The 18,864-nt window shown below is 44.5% G+C and overlaps 1 protein-coding gene across 1 annotated transcript in view; it reads left to right on the forward strand.

The window, feature by feature from the left end:
* DEPDC5 (DEP domain containing 5, GATOR1 subcomplex subunit) overlaps window positions 1-18,864 on the forward strand; it is a 91,640-nt gene that overhangs the window by 42,218 nt on the left and 30,558 nt on the right. The window contains exons 25-31 of the mRNA XM_054594411.1: window positions 4,605-4,670; window positions 8,416-8,572; window positions 9,017-9,177; window positions 12,857-12,974; window positions 13,398-13,565; window positions 14,505-14,724; window positions 16,036-16,169. Of these exons, the coding sequence (XP_054450386.1) occupies window positions 4,605-4,670; window positions 8,416-8,572; window positions 9,017-9,177; window positions 12,857-12,974; window positions 13,398-13,565; window positions 14,505-14,724; window positions 16,036-16,169 (1,024 nt within the window). The remainder of the gene's footprint in view (window positions 1-4,604; window positions 4,671-8,415; window positions 8,573-9,016; window positions 9,178-12,856; window positions 12,975-13,397; window positions 13,566-14,504; window positions 14,725-16,035; window positions 16,170-18,864) is intronic.

The following is an 18,864-nucleotide window of genomic DNA, read 5'->3' on the forward strand; positions in this document are numbered from 1 at the left end:
CTTGAACCTGAGGCACTGTGCTAAGGCCTGCGAATAAACAGAATTACTAAGACACCGATTCTTCTCGCCTCAGGGAGCTCTGGTGTGGGATTCCATTTGAAGCAGTTCCACGTGGGGTAACAGCCATGAAAAGAAAGCCCTTGCTCAGGGAGCTGGACTGCGAGTGGTGCCCGTGATACAGTGTGGTTTGAACACGATGAGGGAGCGTGCTGTGATGAAAACGACCAGAACTAAGTACCCAGCCCTACTTCTCATGGCCTTTGGAGTTTAGCCTTCAGCCCTTACTGAGCCTCAGGTTCTTCATCTGTATAATGGGCATAAATATCTTTACCTGCCTTCCTGCCTGCCTACCCATCTCACAAAGTTGTAAGGGTCAAAAGTGCATCAGGTTCCTGCTGTGGTTGGGTAGCTCAGTTGGTTATAGTGTCTCCCCGATACACCGAGGTTGCAGGTTTGAATCCCGAGTCAGGGCACATACAAGAATTAACCAATGAATGCATCAGTAAGAGGAACAACAGATTGATGTCTCTCTCTCTCTTTAAAATCAATTTAAACAATAAAATAATATCAATTGAAAAAGAAAGAAAGTAAATTGGGCTTCTCAAGGGCAAAATGTCACATTAGGTTCTTGTTTTGGGACAAGGTGAAATCTAAACAAACAACCAGTTAATATTTCATTTATTAAAATAATAGAGGACCTCATCTGTGACCTCACCTTCACCTTCTGGGCCTGACAGTTTGCACCATCTGCAGGCAGTCAAGCATGACTCAGATTTTCTCCTGCATTTGGACTTAATTCACATGTGAGTCACGATTCACAGGAGTGGTGTCTCTGTGGGTTTCCCGTCTGGCCCCATTGAATTTCATTCTGAGCATTGTCGGCTGGGGCCTTGGACCTGGACTATTCACATGTTTTCCACATGCGGCCCAGCAGGGACCACGTAGTTGGTGGGACTGGCCAGATAGTTTCTATCCCTCTGTTTCTTTAACTGGGCGCCAGTTTATGGCTTGTCAGTGCCATTCTCTTCATTGGGTGTGGGTTCTCTCGATAACTTCAAAAAGGAGAATAAGTGATGCCAAGTTTTCGTTCTCTCTGGCGTGGGGAAAGTTGGTGCTTGTGTTGAGCATCAGGTCCACGTGGCAGATTTGGCCTGAGAGCTAAAGTAAATGTGAGTTATAACACACTGAGACCAGAAGAAAGGGCCTCAGACTCACTCATCCAGGCAGGTGGGAATTTTTTAAATACTCACCTGATGATATGCTTATTGATTTGAGAGAGAGAGAACAAGGGAGAGAGAGAGAAACATTGACATGAGAGAGAAACATTGCATGGTTGCCACCTGTATGCACCCCAACCAGGGATCAAACCCACAACCTAGGTATGTGCCCTGACCAGAAAATGAACCCGCAACGTTTTGGTGTATAGGGTAGTGCTCCAGCCAACTGAGCCACCGGGCCAGGACCCAGGCAGGCTGGGTTTTTGAAGGGCAAGCACAATCTCTGTAGCCAAGAGAGGAGAAAGGATGTGCCTGAGGTACAGACTTGTAGCTATGCCCCGGAACCAGGCCCAAAGGCCCCGCACTGATTATCCCTGTTGGCTCTGAGAACACATTTCCACTTCTTGACTCTGAATAGTTGTCAGATGAAACAGAACTAAGATGACTTTTCTCAGCATTGGCTCACCAAGTCGTGTCTGGCTTTGAACCTTGACAGTGAGATTCATTCCCAAACACTGGGCTGGAGCATAGCTGACTGCCCAGGAGGTCTCACCTCTGTCCTCTCTGGTTGTTGGGCCACTTCACATGCCAGTAGCGAGTCTGTTTGAAAATAAGACTCAAAGGGAGAGCTGGTGGGAGAAGCAGTGAATTAGGCTTGAAATGTAAGGCAACCATGTATAAGCTTCATAGAGTGTGCTTGTATCTGTTGGAAAGACACAAATGTACTCTTGGCCTCGGAGCCAAGCTGCTCTGAGAGCCCTTTCACTGGTTGGCTCTTTCAACACAGACAATTGTTTCCACAATTTTAAGTTGAACTATTTCTTTATTAGTGTAAGAATTTCAGTTTTTATAAATGAAGTCTGGGTTGGGTTTTCTTCAAAAGAATAAAAGGTGACCTAATAATCGAACATAGCATCCAAACCTGTGAGGTGATGTGTTTCAATAGTTATATTGTTCAGAATGTTTTGAAAATGGCAATTTTGCAATTACCTTCATACCAGTTCTTAGGCTAAACAAGAAAATCTACCTTGTTTCTTTATGGTCATGCTTTCTGTTTTCATGAAAGTGGATGTAATTAGCCAAGTTAGCTTTTTCAGAAAATTTAGCTTCACATGACTTTTGGCTGTTGACAAAGAACAGATGACATTTTCAATAACTGAAAACTGGTGCTGCAGATGGTTAGTCAGGAAACAGAGCATCTGTAGAGTTCAGCAGAAGAGTCTAAGCGCAGTTTTCACCTACTTACCATGTGACTTTTCACTAAGTTAACTCCTCTGAGCCTTAGTTTCTTTATCTGTGGAAAAGGGATAACACCTACATCCTATCTGCCTCATAATATGCGTTTGGATAAAATGAAGCTCTGTATTTATCTGACTTAATAAATTGTGTCTTCTCATTATGATGACCAGTCATTTTTAAAAATCTGCTGAAGGCAGTTCCAAAAAAGTTCTAAAATTGTTTTGGCCAAGCGCCATAATCATTTTAAATTTAAAAAATATTTATTTTAAAATTTACATATAGGAAAATTCACTCTGTTTAGTGTACAGTTCTATGAAATTTGACAAATTCACTTAGTCATAACCACCAACAAACATATGAAGAACAGAACATTTCCATGACCCGCCAGATTCCTTTGCGCTTCCCCCATGTACCTACCCCTCTCCCATCACCTGGCAACCACTGATACCTGTTCTGTCTCCCTCCAGTTTTTCCTCTCCCAGCATGTTATGCACATGGAATCATACATGGGGGAGCTTTTTTTAAAAAGTATATCTTATTGGTTATGCTGTTACAGTTGCCCCAATTTTTTCCCCCTTTACCCCTTCCACCCCGTATCCCCCTTCCCTCCAGCAACCCAGCCCATCTTAGTTCACGTCCGTGGGTCGTGCGTCTTGAGTTCTTTGGCTTCTCCACAAGGTGTAGCTTTTTGAGTTTGGTTTCTTTCACTCAGCATAATGTTTTTGAGATGCATCTAAGTTGTTGCATGCATCATAATAATGTTCATTACTTTTTATTGCCCAGTCTCGTATTTTATTATACGGATGTACTTACTAGTTTGTTTAACCCAAAGACATTTGGGTTGTTTCCAGGTTTGACAACTGTGAATAAAGCCACTTGAAACGTTTACATAACACATTTCTGTGTGAACATAAATTTTCTCTGGTAAATTCCTAGAAGTGGGATTGCTGGGTCACATGATAAATAGATGTTTAACTTTTAAAGAAACTGCAAAACTCTTCTCCAGGGTGATCATTTTGCGTCCCTACCTTCAATGGGTAAAAGTTTCTGTTGCTCCACATCCTTGTGAACACTTGGTGTGACCTGTCACTTTCTTTCAAAGAGGTGTGTAGAGGTATCTCACTCCACATGGGTCATTTTAAGGTGCCATTTCCCTCATGACTAATGATGCTGAACATATTTTCATGTGCTTATTTGCTCTCTATGTATGTTGTTTGGTGAAGTGTCTATTCAAATTTTGCCCATTTCTCATCAGGTGGTTTTTATGCTGTTGAGTTTTCAGAGTTCTTTTTATGTTCTGGATACAAGTCCTTTGCCAGATATGTGATTTGCAGATGCTTTTTTCCCAGGCTGTAGCTTGCCTTCTGCAAGATTTCACAAGGGATTTATAAATATGTGTTCTTGTTATAAAAGATTCAGGTTACACAAAGTATTTAGAATAAAAAGCACAAGTTCTCACTTACCTTCTGCCACCTCCTCCAGCTTTCTTCTCAGAGATAGCCAGTGTTGCCAGTTTGGTTAGGACCTTTCCAATCCTCTTTATAGTATCTTAGTTTTCTAGTAAATATATATGCTCTGAAAGGGACATTTAAGCATATATATGTATATTTTAAAATGAGAGCTATTACATTTTAATTTACAAGTTGCATTTCAAAGAATATGTTTTTCTTTCAGCCTAGCTATATGTAAAATCATTGTTTTTTTCCTCTTAAAAGTAGTGAGTTTTGCTGTCATACTTCAGAAAGCCATGATTTGAAGAAAATTCTAGAAGATAACTGTTGAGTGGACTGAATTTAAATAGGTCATTTTATATCAGCTAAAGATTGCTTTAATTAGTTAAAAATGAATTTGAAATACATCCCTTTTCTTAATATAAGTGGTAAGTTGCTTTTTTGCAAGGTCTCATTGGACAAAGAATAGTATTGATAACCTCACAGTAAAGTTCTGGCTCATTCCCCAATTTTAGAGCGATCATTTTTCTTTGATTAATTCTTTTGTGCTGTTGGAAATACTCAGCACAGATTTTGTACTTGGTTTACATTTTTATTTTTAGCTCTAGTTTTGGGCTTTTAAAACCACAGCTGGTCAGAACTTTTTTTTTTTGAAGAATGAGCCTCATTAAAACAAGCTGTTTTCCTCTTTCCATAGGTATGAATCCTAGGACCCAGAATAAGGATTCTCTAGAGGACAGTGTTTCTACCTCTCCAGAACCAAGTAAGAGGGGGTGGCCAGCTGGGGAAGGTGGAAAAGAGGTGGGGGCGTGAGGTGGTCACAGCATGAGGAAGCAGGAGGGAGCCCTGTGGGGACAGAATGGTCTGGAAGTCCACATGGCCCTGGGGGATGTCCCAGCAGGCATTGGGGTGAGGGAAGGCTCTTCAGCCTCTCAGATGGAGAGTGAGAAGGGGCGGCCAAGTGACCTCTTCTGGAATGTGACTGAGAGGAGCACAGGAAGGGTAACAGAATTTTCACGAGGCTTTTGTGCCAATACAGAGCTGGCCTTAGCCCTTAAATACCTAATGATGGCTTTGGGGGAAAGTTGGAAAGAAGTAATAAGAACTGGAACTATTCACATACCTGTAGCTGAAGATGTTTGACTGGGTTGCATTTGTTTTAACATCCTTTTCTATTGAAATATCTGAAACAACTAATTACAGTGGACCCCTAGAGGAAGTGGGGGTTCGAGGCACTGACCCCTGTGTGTTAAAAATCCACATGTAACTTTTGACTTCCCCAGGACTTAACTACCCATAGCCTGCAGCTGTCCAGAAGCTTTACTGATAACATAAACAACACATGTTTTATATATTATATGTATTATGTACTGTATTCTTACAATAAGGTAAGCTAGAGAAAAGAAAATGTAGTTAAGAAAATCATAAGGAAAATACACTTATAGTATTCCTTGAAACCCACATGTAAGTGGACCCGCACAGTTCAAACCGGTGTTGGTCAAGGGTCAACTGTGTGTAAGAGAACATCTACATATCTACAATAGCAAAATACCAGGAAAAAATCCTACCACTTGGTAGACTGACTATATTTTGCTAAGCTGTGACCAATGGCTATATATCACTGAGTCATTTTGCCCTCATTATGATTAACTTAACAGCCCTTTCACTACTTCTTCAGGTCCCTCATACAAGTCATTTTTTTGTGGCAAAATCAAACAGATTAGCTTAAAGTAATTATTTCTTATGGGTGGCCATTTGGGTGGTTGCTAGTTTTTTGCTATAGCATATAATGTAGATATAATGCATGGTACAGCAGATGTATTTTTTTCTTTTGGTTCAAATCTTTGGAATATATTCTCCAAAGTACAGTTGGCAGATTGATTATTTTCTAGAAAGCTGCCATCAATGAGTAGATGAGCCTATTGCTTCTCTATAACCCAGCTCTGGATTTAGTAATCTGTGTTTATCATTGTTAATTTAATGGTTCTGAAGTGGAAACTCCTCAGAGGTCCTTGTAGGGCTGAAGATACTGGAGTCAGAAAAGAGGCCACACTCTTTTCCCAGTGAAAGAACATCATTAAATTAAGAATTGGAAACCTTTCTCACCAGGGGATTTTGGACCAGACTTTTAAATTCTCTGTCTCTTGCCCTGACCTGTGTGGCTCAGTTGGTTGGATATTGTCCAGCAAAGCGAAAGGTTACCAGTCCAATTCCCAGTCAGGGCTCATGCCTGGGTTACGCGTTTGGTCCCCAGTCAGGGCGTGTATGAGAGACAACTGCTTGATGTTTCTCTCTTATATCGATGTTTCTCTCCCTCCCTTCATCTCTCTCTAAAAATAAATTTTAAAAAAATCTTTTAAAATTGTTTTAAAGATTCTTTGTCTTGGTGTGTGCCAGCAGAAAACATTTCAGAAAGATTTTTATAATTCTGAGAATCAGGAAGCTGATGAGGTTCAGAACGATTTAAGAGCGTAGTAAGATATAACTATCTTCTGTTTCTGGCTTCCCTGCTGTGCCTTCGATCAGGTGTCTGTCTTCGGCTACGAACTCTAACCAGCAAGTAGGAATAAGCTCAGCTCTTTGTTTGCCATATAGAAAAATTGGGGTGATTAATTAGGCTATCCTGGGCTATGTTTTGAATTCTTATTTTAAAAGCAATTTTTATTTATTGATTGGGGGGAAGGGGGAGAGAGACATCGACTTGTTGTTCCACACATTCATGCATTCATTGGTTGATTGCTACATGTGCCCACACCAGGGATTGAACCAGCAACCTTGCTGTATCAGAACGATGCTCCAAAAAACTGAGCTACTCAGCCAGGGCTGTGTTTTGAATTCTTAAAGTGTTGATGAGTTAAAAAAGACCTGTACATAGTCAAACTCATAGAATCAAAGAGTGGAATGATAGTTGCTAGACATTTGATGGGGGAGGAGGAAATGGGATGTTGCTAACTGATGCACATGAAGTTTCAATTATGCAAGATTAGTAAGTTCTAGAAATTTGCTGTACATCATTGTGCCTAAGTTAATAATATTGTATTGTACACTTAAAAACTTGTTAAGACAGTAGATCTCACGTTAAGTGTTCTTACCACAATAAAATAACATTCAAACAAACAAACCAAGAATCACCCCAAGACCTGTGTAGACCATGGAGTTAGGCGCCATTGCAGGTAAAATCATCTCCCCCAAGGCAGTGGTCTTGCATGGGGCATATTTCCTGCTGTGACTGAGCACACAAGTCCTCTCTTGTCCTTAAACCTCAGGTGCAGTGGGACTCAGGTGTACTGGTTAGTGCATGTCTGTCTATGTGGTGGAAAGATTCCTGAACAGAGAGGGTTTGGGTCCTGTAACCTCCCTGTAACCAGGGAGGTTTGGCTGGCTCAGCTGTTTACAGGAATTGATGAAAACACCACACCTTCTCCGAGGAGGTGGTGTGAGGGCTGATGGGAGAACAGAGGTGTACCACACTAAAGGCCACACAGCACTGTGCAAAGGCAAGGCATATGAGGATCTCACTTGGGACTCAGAGGCAAAGGCATGGAGTGTCTTTTTTTCATATTGCTCCCTCATATAGAGATCTGAAAAATATTCTTAAATAATGGAAAGAAATAATCCCCCTATTACTTTAACTCAGTGATTCTCAATTAGGGATGATTTTTGTCCCCCAAGGGACATGTGGCAATGTCTGTAGACATTTTGGTTTTCACAATCAGGAGATGCCATTGGCCTCTAGTGAGGAGAGTCTGTGGATGCTGTTCCACATCCTACAATACACAAAACAGTGCCCTCCCTGCCCCCAAAGAATTATCCAGTCTAAAATCTCAGTAGTGCTGAGTTGGAGCAGCCCTGCTTTAACCAAAGAGCGGGCAATTTTGGACAGGCCTGTGTGGCCAGGCCCACTCTACCAATTGAAGCTTTCCATTCTAGATTGCTAAGCTCAGTCTCTTAAAGTTCTGGCCTTTCCCAGAATCCTTGATTCCTCCTCCTACCCTTTTGGATCTGTGGCTTATTTTTGCAATTCTGAAAGTATTCCTAAATTCTGCTACCGTGTGTTGTTTGCTCCAAAATCCAGCTGAGCTCGCCTCCTTTCTCCACCCAGGCAACTCTGCAGCCCTCAGGAGAGGCTCCAGCTTGAGCTCTCTTCTGCTCTTACAGTGCGATTTGCTTCGATGTGTAACTCCGCCTGCCCTGCAGTAACCTCCTTGGCATTGCAGCTTGTAGCTCACGATCAGCAGAAAATGAAAAGTATCAGCTGTGAATCCCATTTGCATGATGGGATTGGATAAGCACGCGCATCGCATTGTCTAACACACTGTTTCTCTCTTTCTCTTTCTCTTTCTCCCTCCCCATCCCCTTGCCTGGAAATTTTATCACCTTTCACCATGAATTCCGCCCCCCTCCTGTTCCTCCCCCTGCCCCCCACTTTCCACGCTTGCCGTGGTGACCACACGAACGTTTCCGCCATTTACATGAGGCAGTTCTGACACTGTCTGCTCCCCCTGTAGTGCCAGGCTTCTGTTGCACAGTTGGAGTGGACTGGAAGTCTCTCACTACTCCGGCCTGCCTCCCTCTCACCACCGACTACTTCCCTGACCGCCAGGGCCTGCAGAACGACTACACAGAGGGCTGCTATGACCTCCTCCCGGAAGCGGACATGGACAGGTTGGTGTCTGTGGGAAGGGGTTTGTGGGGAGCCTGGGCCTGGCCACAGGTGCATCAGAACACTGAATTTTCAAACCTCTGCCCTCTTACATTTGGGAAATTTTATGATGCAAGAATTGTTCATTTTTCCTTGTGGTTCTGTTGGCCTGCCTCCTTTAACTATTCCTCCTCATTGACCCTTCCTCATATTTTTTACGGTAGTACTGATCTTCTTTTCTAAGGTTACCCATTTGGGCATCAAATTACCTGCCTTCTTTTTTCCACCTCTTGATCTTTTCTCTGAAAACAGTTTTACAAACTCTTCGTTTTATGAACCATCATAGAACGAGTATCAGGGCTGGTTTGTGGGGTGGAAGCAAAGGACAGGATGGGGCTATGGACTCTGAGTGTCACTGCCCTGGACGAAGTGTGCATATTCATGTGAACAATCATTTGCTTTTGCAGGAGGGATGAGGAGGGTGTGCCGATGACGGCGCAGCAGGTGTTCGAAGAGTTCATCTGCCAGCGCCTCATGCAGGGCTATCAAATCATCGTGCAGCCCAAGGCACAGAAAGCCAATCCCGTCGTCCCGCCCCCGCTGAGCAGCAGTCCCCTGTATAGCCGAGGTGAGCTTTTCTTTTTGGACTTATATATATATTTTTTCTACTAAATTTGTGCAAGTTGACTCTCGATATGGTAGGGAATAGATACACTTAGGAATAACTGTTTTCGACACAAATTTTTCTTTCTAAATTTTACTTTACAGGAGGAATAAAGTCTCCACTAGGCAGAGATTTATCTTAAAACTCTCTTTCCTCTATAATTCTCCTTTTTTAAAAAAATTTATTTATTTATTTATTTTTTAGAGAGGGGAAGGGAGGAAGAAAGAGAGGGAGAGAAACATCAGTGTGTGGTTGCCTCTTGCACAACCCCCACTGAGGATCCGGCCCGCAACCCAGGCATGTGCCCGGACTGGGAATCGAACCTGCAGCCCTTTGGTTCTCAGGCCAGTGCCCCATATACTGAGCCACGCCAGCCAGGGCTATAATTCTCCTTTTAAGGAAGAGAATATGACCAAGTTCAGAAGTGTTACAGCCTAGCTTGAGCAACAGCTCAGAGTAGCAGGCAGCTGAGCCATGACTGCAGTGTCAAAGTCCACAGTGAATACTCCAGACCCAGAAACTTGTACTTGTTTCTAACGCAGTACCTGACACAGCAGGTTCTCAGATGTTACCTAAACCTGAAGCTTATACTTCTTTTTTTCCTATTGTGGATTCATTTCTTATTTGTCACTGAAGCTTAGTGACTTGTAGCAAGAATGGGTCATCCGTGAGTGACAGAGGCTAATAAGTGGCAGAGACTCAGTGAGGCCAACTGAGCTAGAGCCACACTCTGGAGAGCTCTTCTAAAGCAGTTCAAGCAGAGAAAATTAAGTGTGGGTGCCTGGAATCAGAAAGCAGCAAGATCACTTCCCGGAACAATTGATCTTCTGCTTCCTCCTTATAGCTAATGAGACTCCATCTTCGCCTAACCACCCAGTTCAAAATCTCAGGTCATCTTTGGCTCCATTAAACCTCCTCTGGCCACAGGATCAGGGAAGTGCGGTTTTGTTAGAGGGAGCTTAGTGGTCATGTGGTCCAGGTCCTGTTGTTTATGATGAAGCTTTGGATTCCCTGTGGATTTTCTTTGAAAGCCCCTTGTGATTCTTATTGTATGTTGCCTTCTTTTCATATTCTAGACTCTACTGAATAATAACCTTTTTGAGTGCCAGGACTATTTTAGCTTCATTTTTTTAAACCTCTACAATGGAGACCACTGTGCCTGGCCTACAACAATATTGGTTGATAAATGTGTGAACTCAATCATTTGTTCACTCATTCAACAGTATTTTTGAACCTCCTGCTTTGTGGGGGATTTATAGCCCAGTGGGGAAAAATAACAGTCAAACTATGAAATATAATCCCATGTTGTGATAAAGACTGTGAGGAAAATATCGAGGGGCTGTGAAAATATTTTTTAAAGATTTTATTTATTTTTTTAGAGCGAAAGGAACAGAGGGAGAATGAGAGGATGAGAAGCATCAATGTGTGGTTGCCTCTTGTGCACCCCCAACTGGGGACCTGGCCCACAACCCAGGCACATGCCCTGAGTGGGAATTGAACCAGCGACCCTTTGGTTCGCAGGCCGGTGCTCAAGCCACTGAGCCACACCAGCCAGGGAAGGGCTGTGAGAATATTTAACGTAGGACCTGATCTGATCTGGAGGGTTCAGGATGGCTTCCTAGAGAAGGTGATGTTTGAGCTGAGACACGCAGTACGTGCAGGAGTTATTAGTGAGAGGAGCTGGCGGAGGATGGAGGGCAGGATTAGGTAAGAAGAGCATGCCAGACAGAGCGATTAGTGTTGCAAAGGCCCTGAAGTAGGTGGCATTGTGACAGTTTCCAGGCACCAAAAGAGAAGACTGGTGAGGTGGAGCTTAGGGAGTAAGCCAGAGATGTGGCCAGAAATGTCAGGAGACCCAGGCCTCCTAGGACCATGTGAAGAGTTTTATTTTTTATTTCAAGAGGAGTGGAATGAATTTGCTTTTGCTTTTAGTGTTAGTGGCCCCATCCAGGCTGCCTACTTGCTTTTCCCTGATCGATGTCCCTTAGTGGCCTGTAATTCCTCTAGTGTCCACTTCTTTTCTGGCTGGTTCATGAGGCTTATGTCAAGGCTAGATGGCCAGAGGCTCCTCTCCTGACTGTACCCTTTCTGGCTATTTTTCTCCTTTGGTAAATTTAGTTGCTTTTATTTCTATAGCAAGAGAAATGGTACCATTATTATTATAATTACTGGAAAAGTAGCCTCCATAAGTGACCTATGCTACTCACCAGATGCAGATTTATTAAAAACTGATTGTGAGCAGGACCCTGTTCCACTAGTGAATAGAATAACATCGGCCCTGCCCTTGGAGTTTACAATCTACTGGGGAGACAGATGTTAAACTAATAAACCACAAGGGTATATTTGATCACAGATTGTGAAGAGTGCCATGCAGGATAAAAACAAAAATAGCTGTGGTCTACTTAATTAGGAACGGGGTATAGGCACCATGCTAGTAGATGGTCATGAACGTTATCCCATAACATTGTCTTCCTGACAACCAGCAGGATGTTTGTTGCATGAATGAAAGAATGCCGAGATTGGGACAAGCTCTCTTTCTAGCTGAAAGTGAGACTCGGAGAGATTTGGGCCCCAGGATCACACAGCTGGCGAATGAAAACACTGGGGCTTAGCCCAGGGTCCTCTGAGTCAAAACCTGGCATCTTTCATTTGCAGCCTGTCTGCCGTTCCCTAACCATCACCTGGGAAATTTCTGAATTCACAGTGAAGGTCCTTTCAACCTCTGCCATCCTGTCTTCTGCTGACAAGCCTGCCTGCCACTGTGTGACTCTGTCTCAGAGCTGAAAGAGGGTCTGTTTCATTTCCAGATCACGGGAGTTGTCTTGGCTTGTCTGCTCATTGAGGCACTATTTCTACTCCATTGAAAGCTTGTTACTTTCTTGATTCTGCATTATTTTCCTCTTTTCAGTGTTTTACTCAATTCAGTGAGTACATTTTGAATACCTACTGTGGGCATGGCACTTTACCAGGTGCTACAGAAAATATGAAGATGAAGAAGACTTGGGCCCTGGCCTCCTGGAGCCTTTAGTGTGTGAGGGCGTGAAGCATGCACTTGTGGAGCTACCTACAGGGTAGAAACCAGCCTGCTGATGAGGTCTGAGAGCTTTCCAGGAGGAGTGGCATTTGGAAGTGACCTTAAATGATCCATAGACTTTTGATGGTGGTCCAGGAAGAGAAGGCAGAGGAAGCAACAGGAACAAATGTTTAGAGAAAGAAATTACTGCAAATAAATAAGTGGTTCTTTAAGGCTGAAACATGGTATAGCCATGTGGGAATCGTGGGAGCTAATCATGGGAATCAGAAAGTTAGGTTAGCTGCCACGCCGGTGTGAGGACCTCACCTCTCAGCCTGTTACTACCTCTAGAACTTTCTAGAACAACATCAGGTTTGAGTGTGTCATCTAGGGGCTATCTATCATCAGCCCCAGCCTCTAATCTGGTTGGTTCAGTAACAGAAAAATCTGCCAATTTCAGGACATGTTTTTTTAAACCAAGGATAATGCTTTTCCATGAAACTGCCTCTCAAAAGAAAGTGTTGCTTCTTTTGTTTCTCCTTCTCTGAATCTATGTGGAAAAGAAGCAACTGTCTGTTAACAAAATGACCTTCAACCAAATGGAGGAAATGATTTTTTTTTCTCTATTAGGCCTTGTGTCCCGAAACCGCCCTGAGGAGGAGGATCAGTACTGGCTCAGTATGGGCAGAACTTTTCACAAAGTGACACTGAAGGACAAGATGATCACAGTGACACGATACCTTCCCAAGTGAGTCCTAGGATGTTTAAGGTTTTCAGCTACTGCCCCCGAATTTTATTCACATACTGAACTATGTGTGTCAGACACAGCTCAGACCGAGGGGGCTGGATGATTGGTTTTTCTTCTGGAGTGACTGTTTTGTTTTCTAGGGTCATTTTATTGTTATAGGTCCCATACTTCCAAAACGGATTTGATTCAGTTTATAATGTTTGACCTGATTCTTAACCAGCCAAGTAAAAATGAAGAATGTAAGGCGAGAAGAATGAGAAAGTTAAGATCTGAGAACTCTGTCACCAGTCCCTGGGGACGAGTTGGTTACTGTGGTGGAGGGTTGAATGCCAAGAACGGTGCTAAGCGTTCGGAGACTGAAAATGGAGAGAGGAATTGGGAAAGATTCTCTTTGGACTTCTAACCATATCCCTTTGTTCTCAGGTACCCTTACGAATCTGCCCAAATCCACTACACCTACAGCCTCTGCCCTTCCCACTCAGACTCGGAGTTCGTGTCCTGTTGGGTGGAATTCTCCCATGAGCGGCTGGAGGAGTACAAGTGGAATTACTTGGATCAGTACATCTGCTCAGCTGGCTCTGAGGACTTCAGGTCAGGGGGCCTGCTTTGGCTTTGCGTTTTGGCTGCCTTGCTGTATCCACATATATATTTTTCATCCTCACCTAAAGATATATTTATTGATTTTTGAGAAAGAAGAAGGAGGAGGAGAGAGAGAGAAAGAGAGAGAGAGAGAAACATTGATGTGAGAGAGAAATACCGATCAGTTGCCTCCCATATGTACCCCAACCAGGGATGGAACCCGCATCCTTTTGGTGTACAAGGCAACACTCCAGCCAACTGAGCCATCTGCCAGGGCAGATGTGTCCATGTTTGAAGACTTCTGGCCTTTTTTTTCTGATTATAAAATGATGTCTGTCTTAGAAAAACATGGAAGAACAAATGCACATCTGCTCTGGGTTAAAAACGCAGTGACGGAAGCGGGGGCAGTGACGGCTGCACAGCAGAGCGGGTGCACCCAGTGCGCCTGAACCAGGCACTTCACCATCGTTAAAGCAGGGAACTTTGTCATGTGTATTTTACTACATGAAAGCAGACAGCAAAAAATCTTGGTGGTGATGCACTCTTTGTTGGAATGTCAACGAAGATCATGTTCTTAACGCTTTCTGGACGACTTGTGGTGTCTTGTTTCTAATTTCTTATGCATGATTTGTGGTTGTGATGATTAAAAAGCCACAACCTCACTGGGCCCAGGCGCATCTCTGGAATATAAAGTAAATGCAGTCTTCAAGTTCTTACTTCTGAGCCTGTGGGGTTTTTTGGTTTTTTTTTTTCCTTTCTTAAATATTTATTTTTAAATTATCATGGATGTACAGCGAGCTTGTGTTTTAAGTGAAGCCTTGAAACGTGACACCCCATGGAGAAAGGGCCCTCACACACCGACTTCCAAGAGGGGGTGAGACGGTGTGGTCACCGGAAGTGCTTTCATCCTCTACCTTTCCTCACCCCTTTTCTTCCTTTGGTTCCCCACAGCTTAATTGAGTCCCTGAAGTTCTGGAGGACCCGCTTCCTGCTGCTGCCAGCCTGCGTCACTGCCACCAAGCGCATCACGGAGGGGGAGTCCCACTGCGACATCTATGGGGACCGGCCCCGGGCAGACGAGGAGGAGTGGCAGCTCCTGGATGGCTTCATCCGCTTCGTGGAGGGCTTGAACCGGATCCGCAGGCGCCACCGCTCAGATCGCATGATGCGGGTGAGGGTTCTGCGGGCCCCTGGGGCCTGGGCTTGGGCTGGGGTTCAGGAACTGTCTCCTCCTATCTCAGGGACCTCGTACTGGCCGGTTTATTTACTCTAAATTGTCCAACCATTATCTTAAATCCCAAACGGCGTGTTCTCCTCCGGGGCAGGGTGAGGAGGGGAGGGATTGGGTATAGGCTGCTGCTGGGCGATGTTCCGTGGCACAGGGTAACCTGAGGACGCAGCTCCTGCGTGTGCTCCCCAAGCGAGACCCCGTGTTGAGTGCAGCTGCTTCTGTGATGTGGCACAGGACTGCTGAGTAGATACTTGCTTGGGAGGGTAGTAACAGCAATATTGCTTGTGTCACTTCTAGAGTTCCTAGCGCACTTGGGCACATTCATGCACCCACACACTACCCAGTGAGGACACTGAGGCTCCTGGGGGCTATGTGATGGGTCTGAGGACGCCCAGCCGCGGTGTGTGTGTACAGGTCTGTGAATTTTATAAATGTACAGACTCGTGTAATGACCACCGTAATTAGGATACAGAATAGCTTCCATCACTCAAAAAAATCTCCCTCATGTCACCCTTTATAGCCACATTCTTCCCTCATCTCTAATCCCTGGCAGCCGCTGATCTGTTTATCACTATACTTTTGTCGTTTGCAAATGTCATATAGATGGAATCTTACAATGTGCCACATTTTGAGGCTGCCAGAGCATCCGGAGTTGTCACATGTATCAGTAGTGCACATCTTTTCATTGCTGAGCAGCGCTGATCACAGACCACATTTTCATTTGTGTGTGTGCGCGTGCGCCTGTCTGTGCCTGTGTGTGTGTGTGTGTGTTTAACCTAAAGTTCATTGTTCTTTAACCCATTCAGCTGCCTTGTGTATACAGTATCACTTACGATTGCACACATATCACTTCCAGGAGAGCTTGCAAAGTCAGGCAACTGGAGTTTGAATTCTAGCTCCAGTGGGATTTGGGATAAGTTGTTTAACTTCTCTGAGACTCAATTTTTTCTGCTGTAAATTAGATTTAACGTTATTTACTTCCCAGGGTTGTGATGAGAGTAACTTGAGATGATACGTGTACTTTACCTCAGAGAGGCAGTTTGTTTTGAGTCAGTAGGCATTTGGGAACTTCAGTTTAAGTGGAAAGCAGTTTTCTGGCATTTCCTGAATACCAAGAACCCATGTTCCTCAGTTAAGTGGACTCTCAGAGCCTGACGCATAACAGATGTAGCAGCATGTGCTGGGGCATGAGTGGCATCCACTGAGGGGCCCGCTCGGGCTGATGGCCCTGTCTCCTTTGCTCTGCTTTAGAAAGGGACCACCATGAAAGGCTTACAGATGACTGGACCCATTTCCACACATTCCCTGGAGTCAGCCGGCCCCCCAGTTGGGAAGAAGGGAACCTCAGCTCTGTCTGCCCTGCTGGAGATGGAGGCCAGTCAGAAGTAAGTGCCTGGTTGGAGAGAGACTTGTCCCCACCCCATAGACCCTGAGCGTTTTCAATGCCCCACTGTTGTAACTGGAGTGAAATGTGATTTCTTTTTGCAAGGAGTCTATAATATACAAAAATACACTCACATGAGAAGAAAGCTGGTTTAATACCTGGTAAGTATTGAATAACATGATATAGGCCAGAAGTTATAAACTTGCAGTCTGGGCTTAATTTGAACTATGGATACCTTTGATTTGGCTCACAGAGTGTGTTTGTTTTTTAGTTTGCATGTTTTATTTTTTTTTAGTAGACTTTATTTTGTAGAGCAGTTTCAGGTTCAAAGGAAAATAGAGTAGAAGGTATAGAGATGTCCTGTACATAGCCTGTCCCCACATATACATATCTTCCCCTTTTGGCAACATTCTCCACCGGAGCGGTGCGTTTGTTACAGCTGATGAAGCCACATTGACACATAACCACCCAAAGTCCATTGTTCTTTTATGTCAGGGTTCCCTCTTGGTGTCGTACGTTCTGTGGATTTAGACAAATTTATAATGACATGTAGTCACCATTACAGAGTAAGTAGTTTCTATGCCCTAAAAACACAAAATGTTTTTTAAACATTTGAGCCAAGTTTTTTTACTTTGAAGACTTCATATAAAAACCTGGATTTTATATGAATTCTTATATGAAAAAAGTATTAGTGTACATAACAAGATGCATGATTATATTATGTAGTATATGAAACATTATAGATAATATACTACAAAAATTATATTATAGATAATATATAAAATCCAGTTTTGCTTGCAATAGCGGAGGCTCAGTTAACGCTGGGTCCACGGTCATACTCAGCCATGACAGGCTGGCACTTTAGAATGGACATTTGCCCTCTGGTTTTACCGGAAGACCAGGCCGCCCTCTGTTCCTGGGCTTGTCTTGCACCCTCAGTCATGCTAACTGACCGACTTCTCCAGGCATTTGGGTGCATGGTCTCTTTATAAACAGTAAGTGCTACACTGGGATACTGGGAGGACCACATCTTGCTTGGGAGGACAGGGACGGCGCCACAGGAGGCAGGATTTAAATTGGCCTTGTCGGAAGGGAAGCGTTTCTATAGAGGGAAAGTGGGACTTGGAGAGGAGGAGAAAACATTGCCATGAGCAGGCGGGGCCTGCTCTGGGGAGCGGTCCCTGCCCCGCGGCCCTCCCAGCCCATCAGGCCTCCTCCGTGCTTCCCAGCGTCCTGGGCCTGCGTCCGGCTGTGCTCCTCCAAGGGCCGCACCCGGTTTACTCCTCTTCCCCGCACTGGTCTGTGCGCGGAGGGCAGAGGCCATGCGCTGTGCCCGGCACACAGCAGGCAGACCGTGGACGCGAATGGTGGGGAAAGGGATGCCAAGGGTCCCCATGCAGGACGTTAGAGGGGACGAGACCTTGTCGGTCTGGGGTGAGGGTCCGTGTTGTGCCCAGCAGGAGCCTGCATACATTCAGCGTCAGAAAGTTACAGGGCGTGAACCTGGGGCATAGTGGGGCTGCCGTTAGGGAGACTGTGCGGGAAGTTGGGTTTGGGCTGTCCTTACACATCCTCATGGCAAGAGAGATCCTTTGAAACTCTTTTTTTTAATTATACTGGAAAATTTCAAACCAATTTGAAAAAGTAGACAGACTAGTATAATAAATCCCTGCTCACCCATCACCAGCTTTAATGATTATCACCTCATGGCTGAGCTTGTTTTATATCCCACTTGCTCTCATCTTCCTTTTTTATTTCTTATTAAATCCCTGACATGGTCCTTCATCTGTAATATATCAGTATGTATCTGTGAAAGATAAGCGCTCTTTAAAAAAAAAACTATAATGCCATCATTTACCTAAAACGTTACGGCAATTCCTTAATATCATGAAATATCCATTCAGTTGTTTGCCAGCAGTGATGTGTTCAGAGATGAGCCCCACGCGAAGGAAGGTCTGGTGGGTGTGCCCAGGAGGCAGGGACCCGCTGGTAGGCTCTCGCCGGTCCAGGCAAGAGGCTGCCGAGGCCGGATGGAGGGTGACAATGGCACGGAAAGGAAGGGATCAGGCGGAAGAGTGGAGAACGCAGTGGGGTGACCGGGGGCAAATGAGAGGAGGAGAGTTAGGATAGGTTGGGCTCACTACTGAGGGCACTGGGTCCTCTTCAGAAAACACCTTCACGTGCCCAAGGGAAGACCCCAGAACTCTGCCTGGCAGCTTCTCCCTATAACTAGTCATCGGCCTTTCCTGCTGGAAAAAAGAACAAGGAACATATGTTTCTGGGAAGGGTGTGAAGCTGGGCATGGGGGAATCTTATTTTAATTTGTCAGTGAGTCATCATTTAATATGCTCCCAGGAGCCTGTTTCTGCTCAGCCTGGAAGAGGAAGGGGTAGCTTGGGTGGTGGTGTCCCTGAGTGAGGGGCAAGGCTCCCAGCTAACCCCTGAGCAAGAGGCAGAACGGAGAGACTGGGGTGAATTCCTTGCCCCAGGTGACTGTTCTGGGAGACGTGGTGCGTTTCCCAGTGCTGGAGTGGAGCAGAGGGAGCGGACCTTCATACAGCATTCACTCACGCAGCGTTGCTTATTTGTGTGCTTTTCTGTTTCTGCACCAAGCCGATCCAATTTTATTTATTATGGCAAACAATATGGAAAAGAATTTTATAAATTTCACCTGTGGTCCTACCATCCTACCATAT

This window comes from Pteronotus mesoamericanus, unplaced genomic scaffold (assembly GCF_021234165.1).
Source record: "Pteronotus mesoamericanus isolate MK-2021 breed Mesoamerican mustached bat unplaced genomic scaffold, CSHL_Meso_final scaffold_507, whole genome shotgun sequence".
NCBI lineage: Eukaryota > Metazoa > Chordata > Mammalia > Chiroptera > Mormoopidae > Pteronotus > Pteronotus mesoamericanus.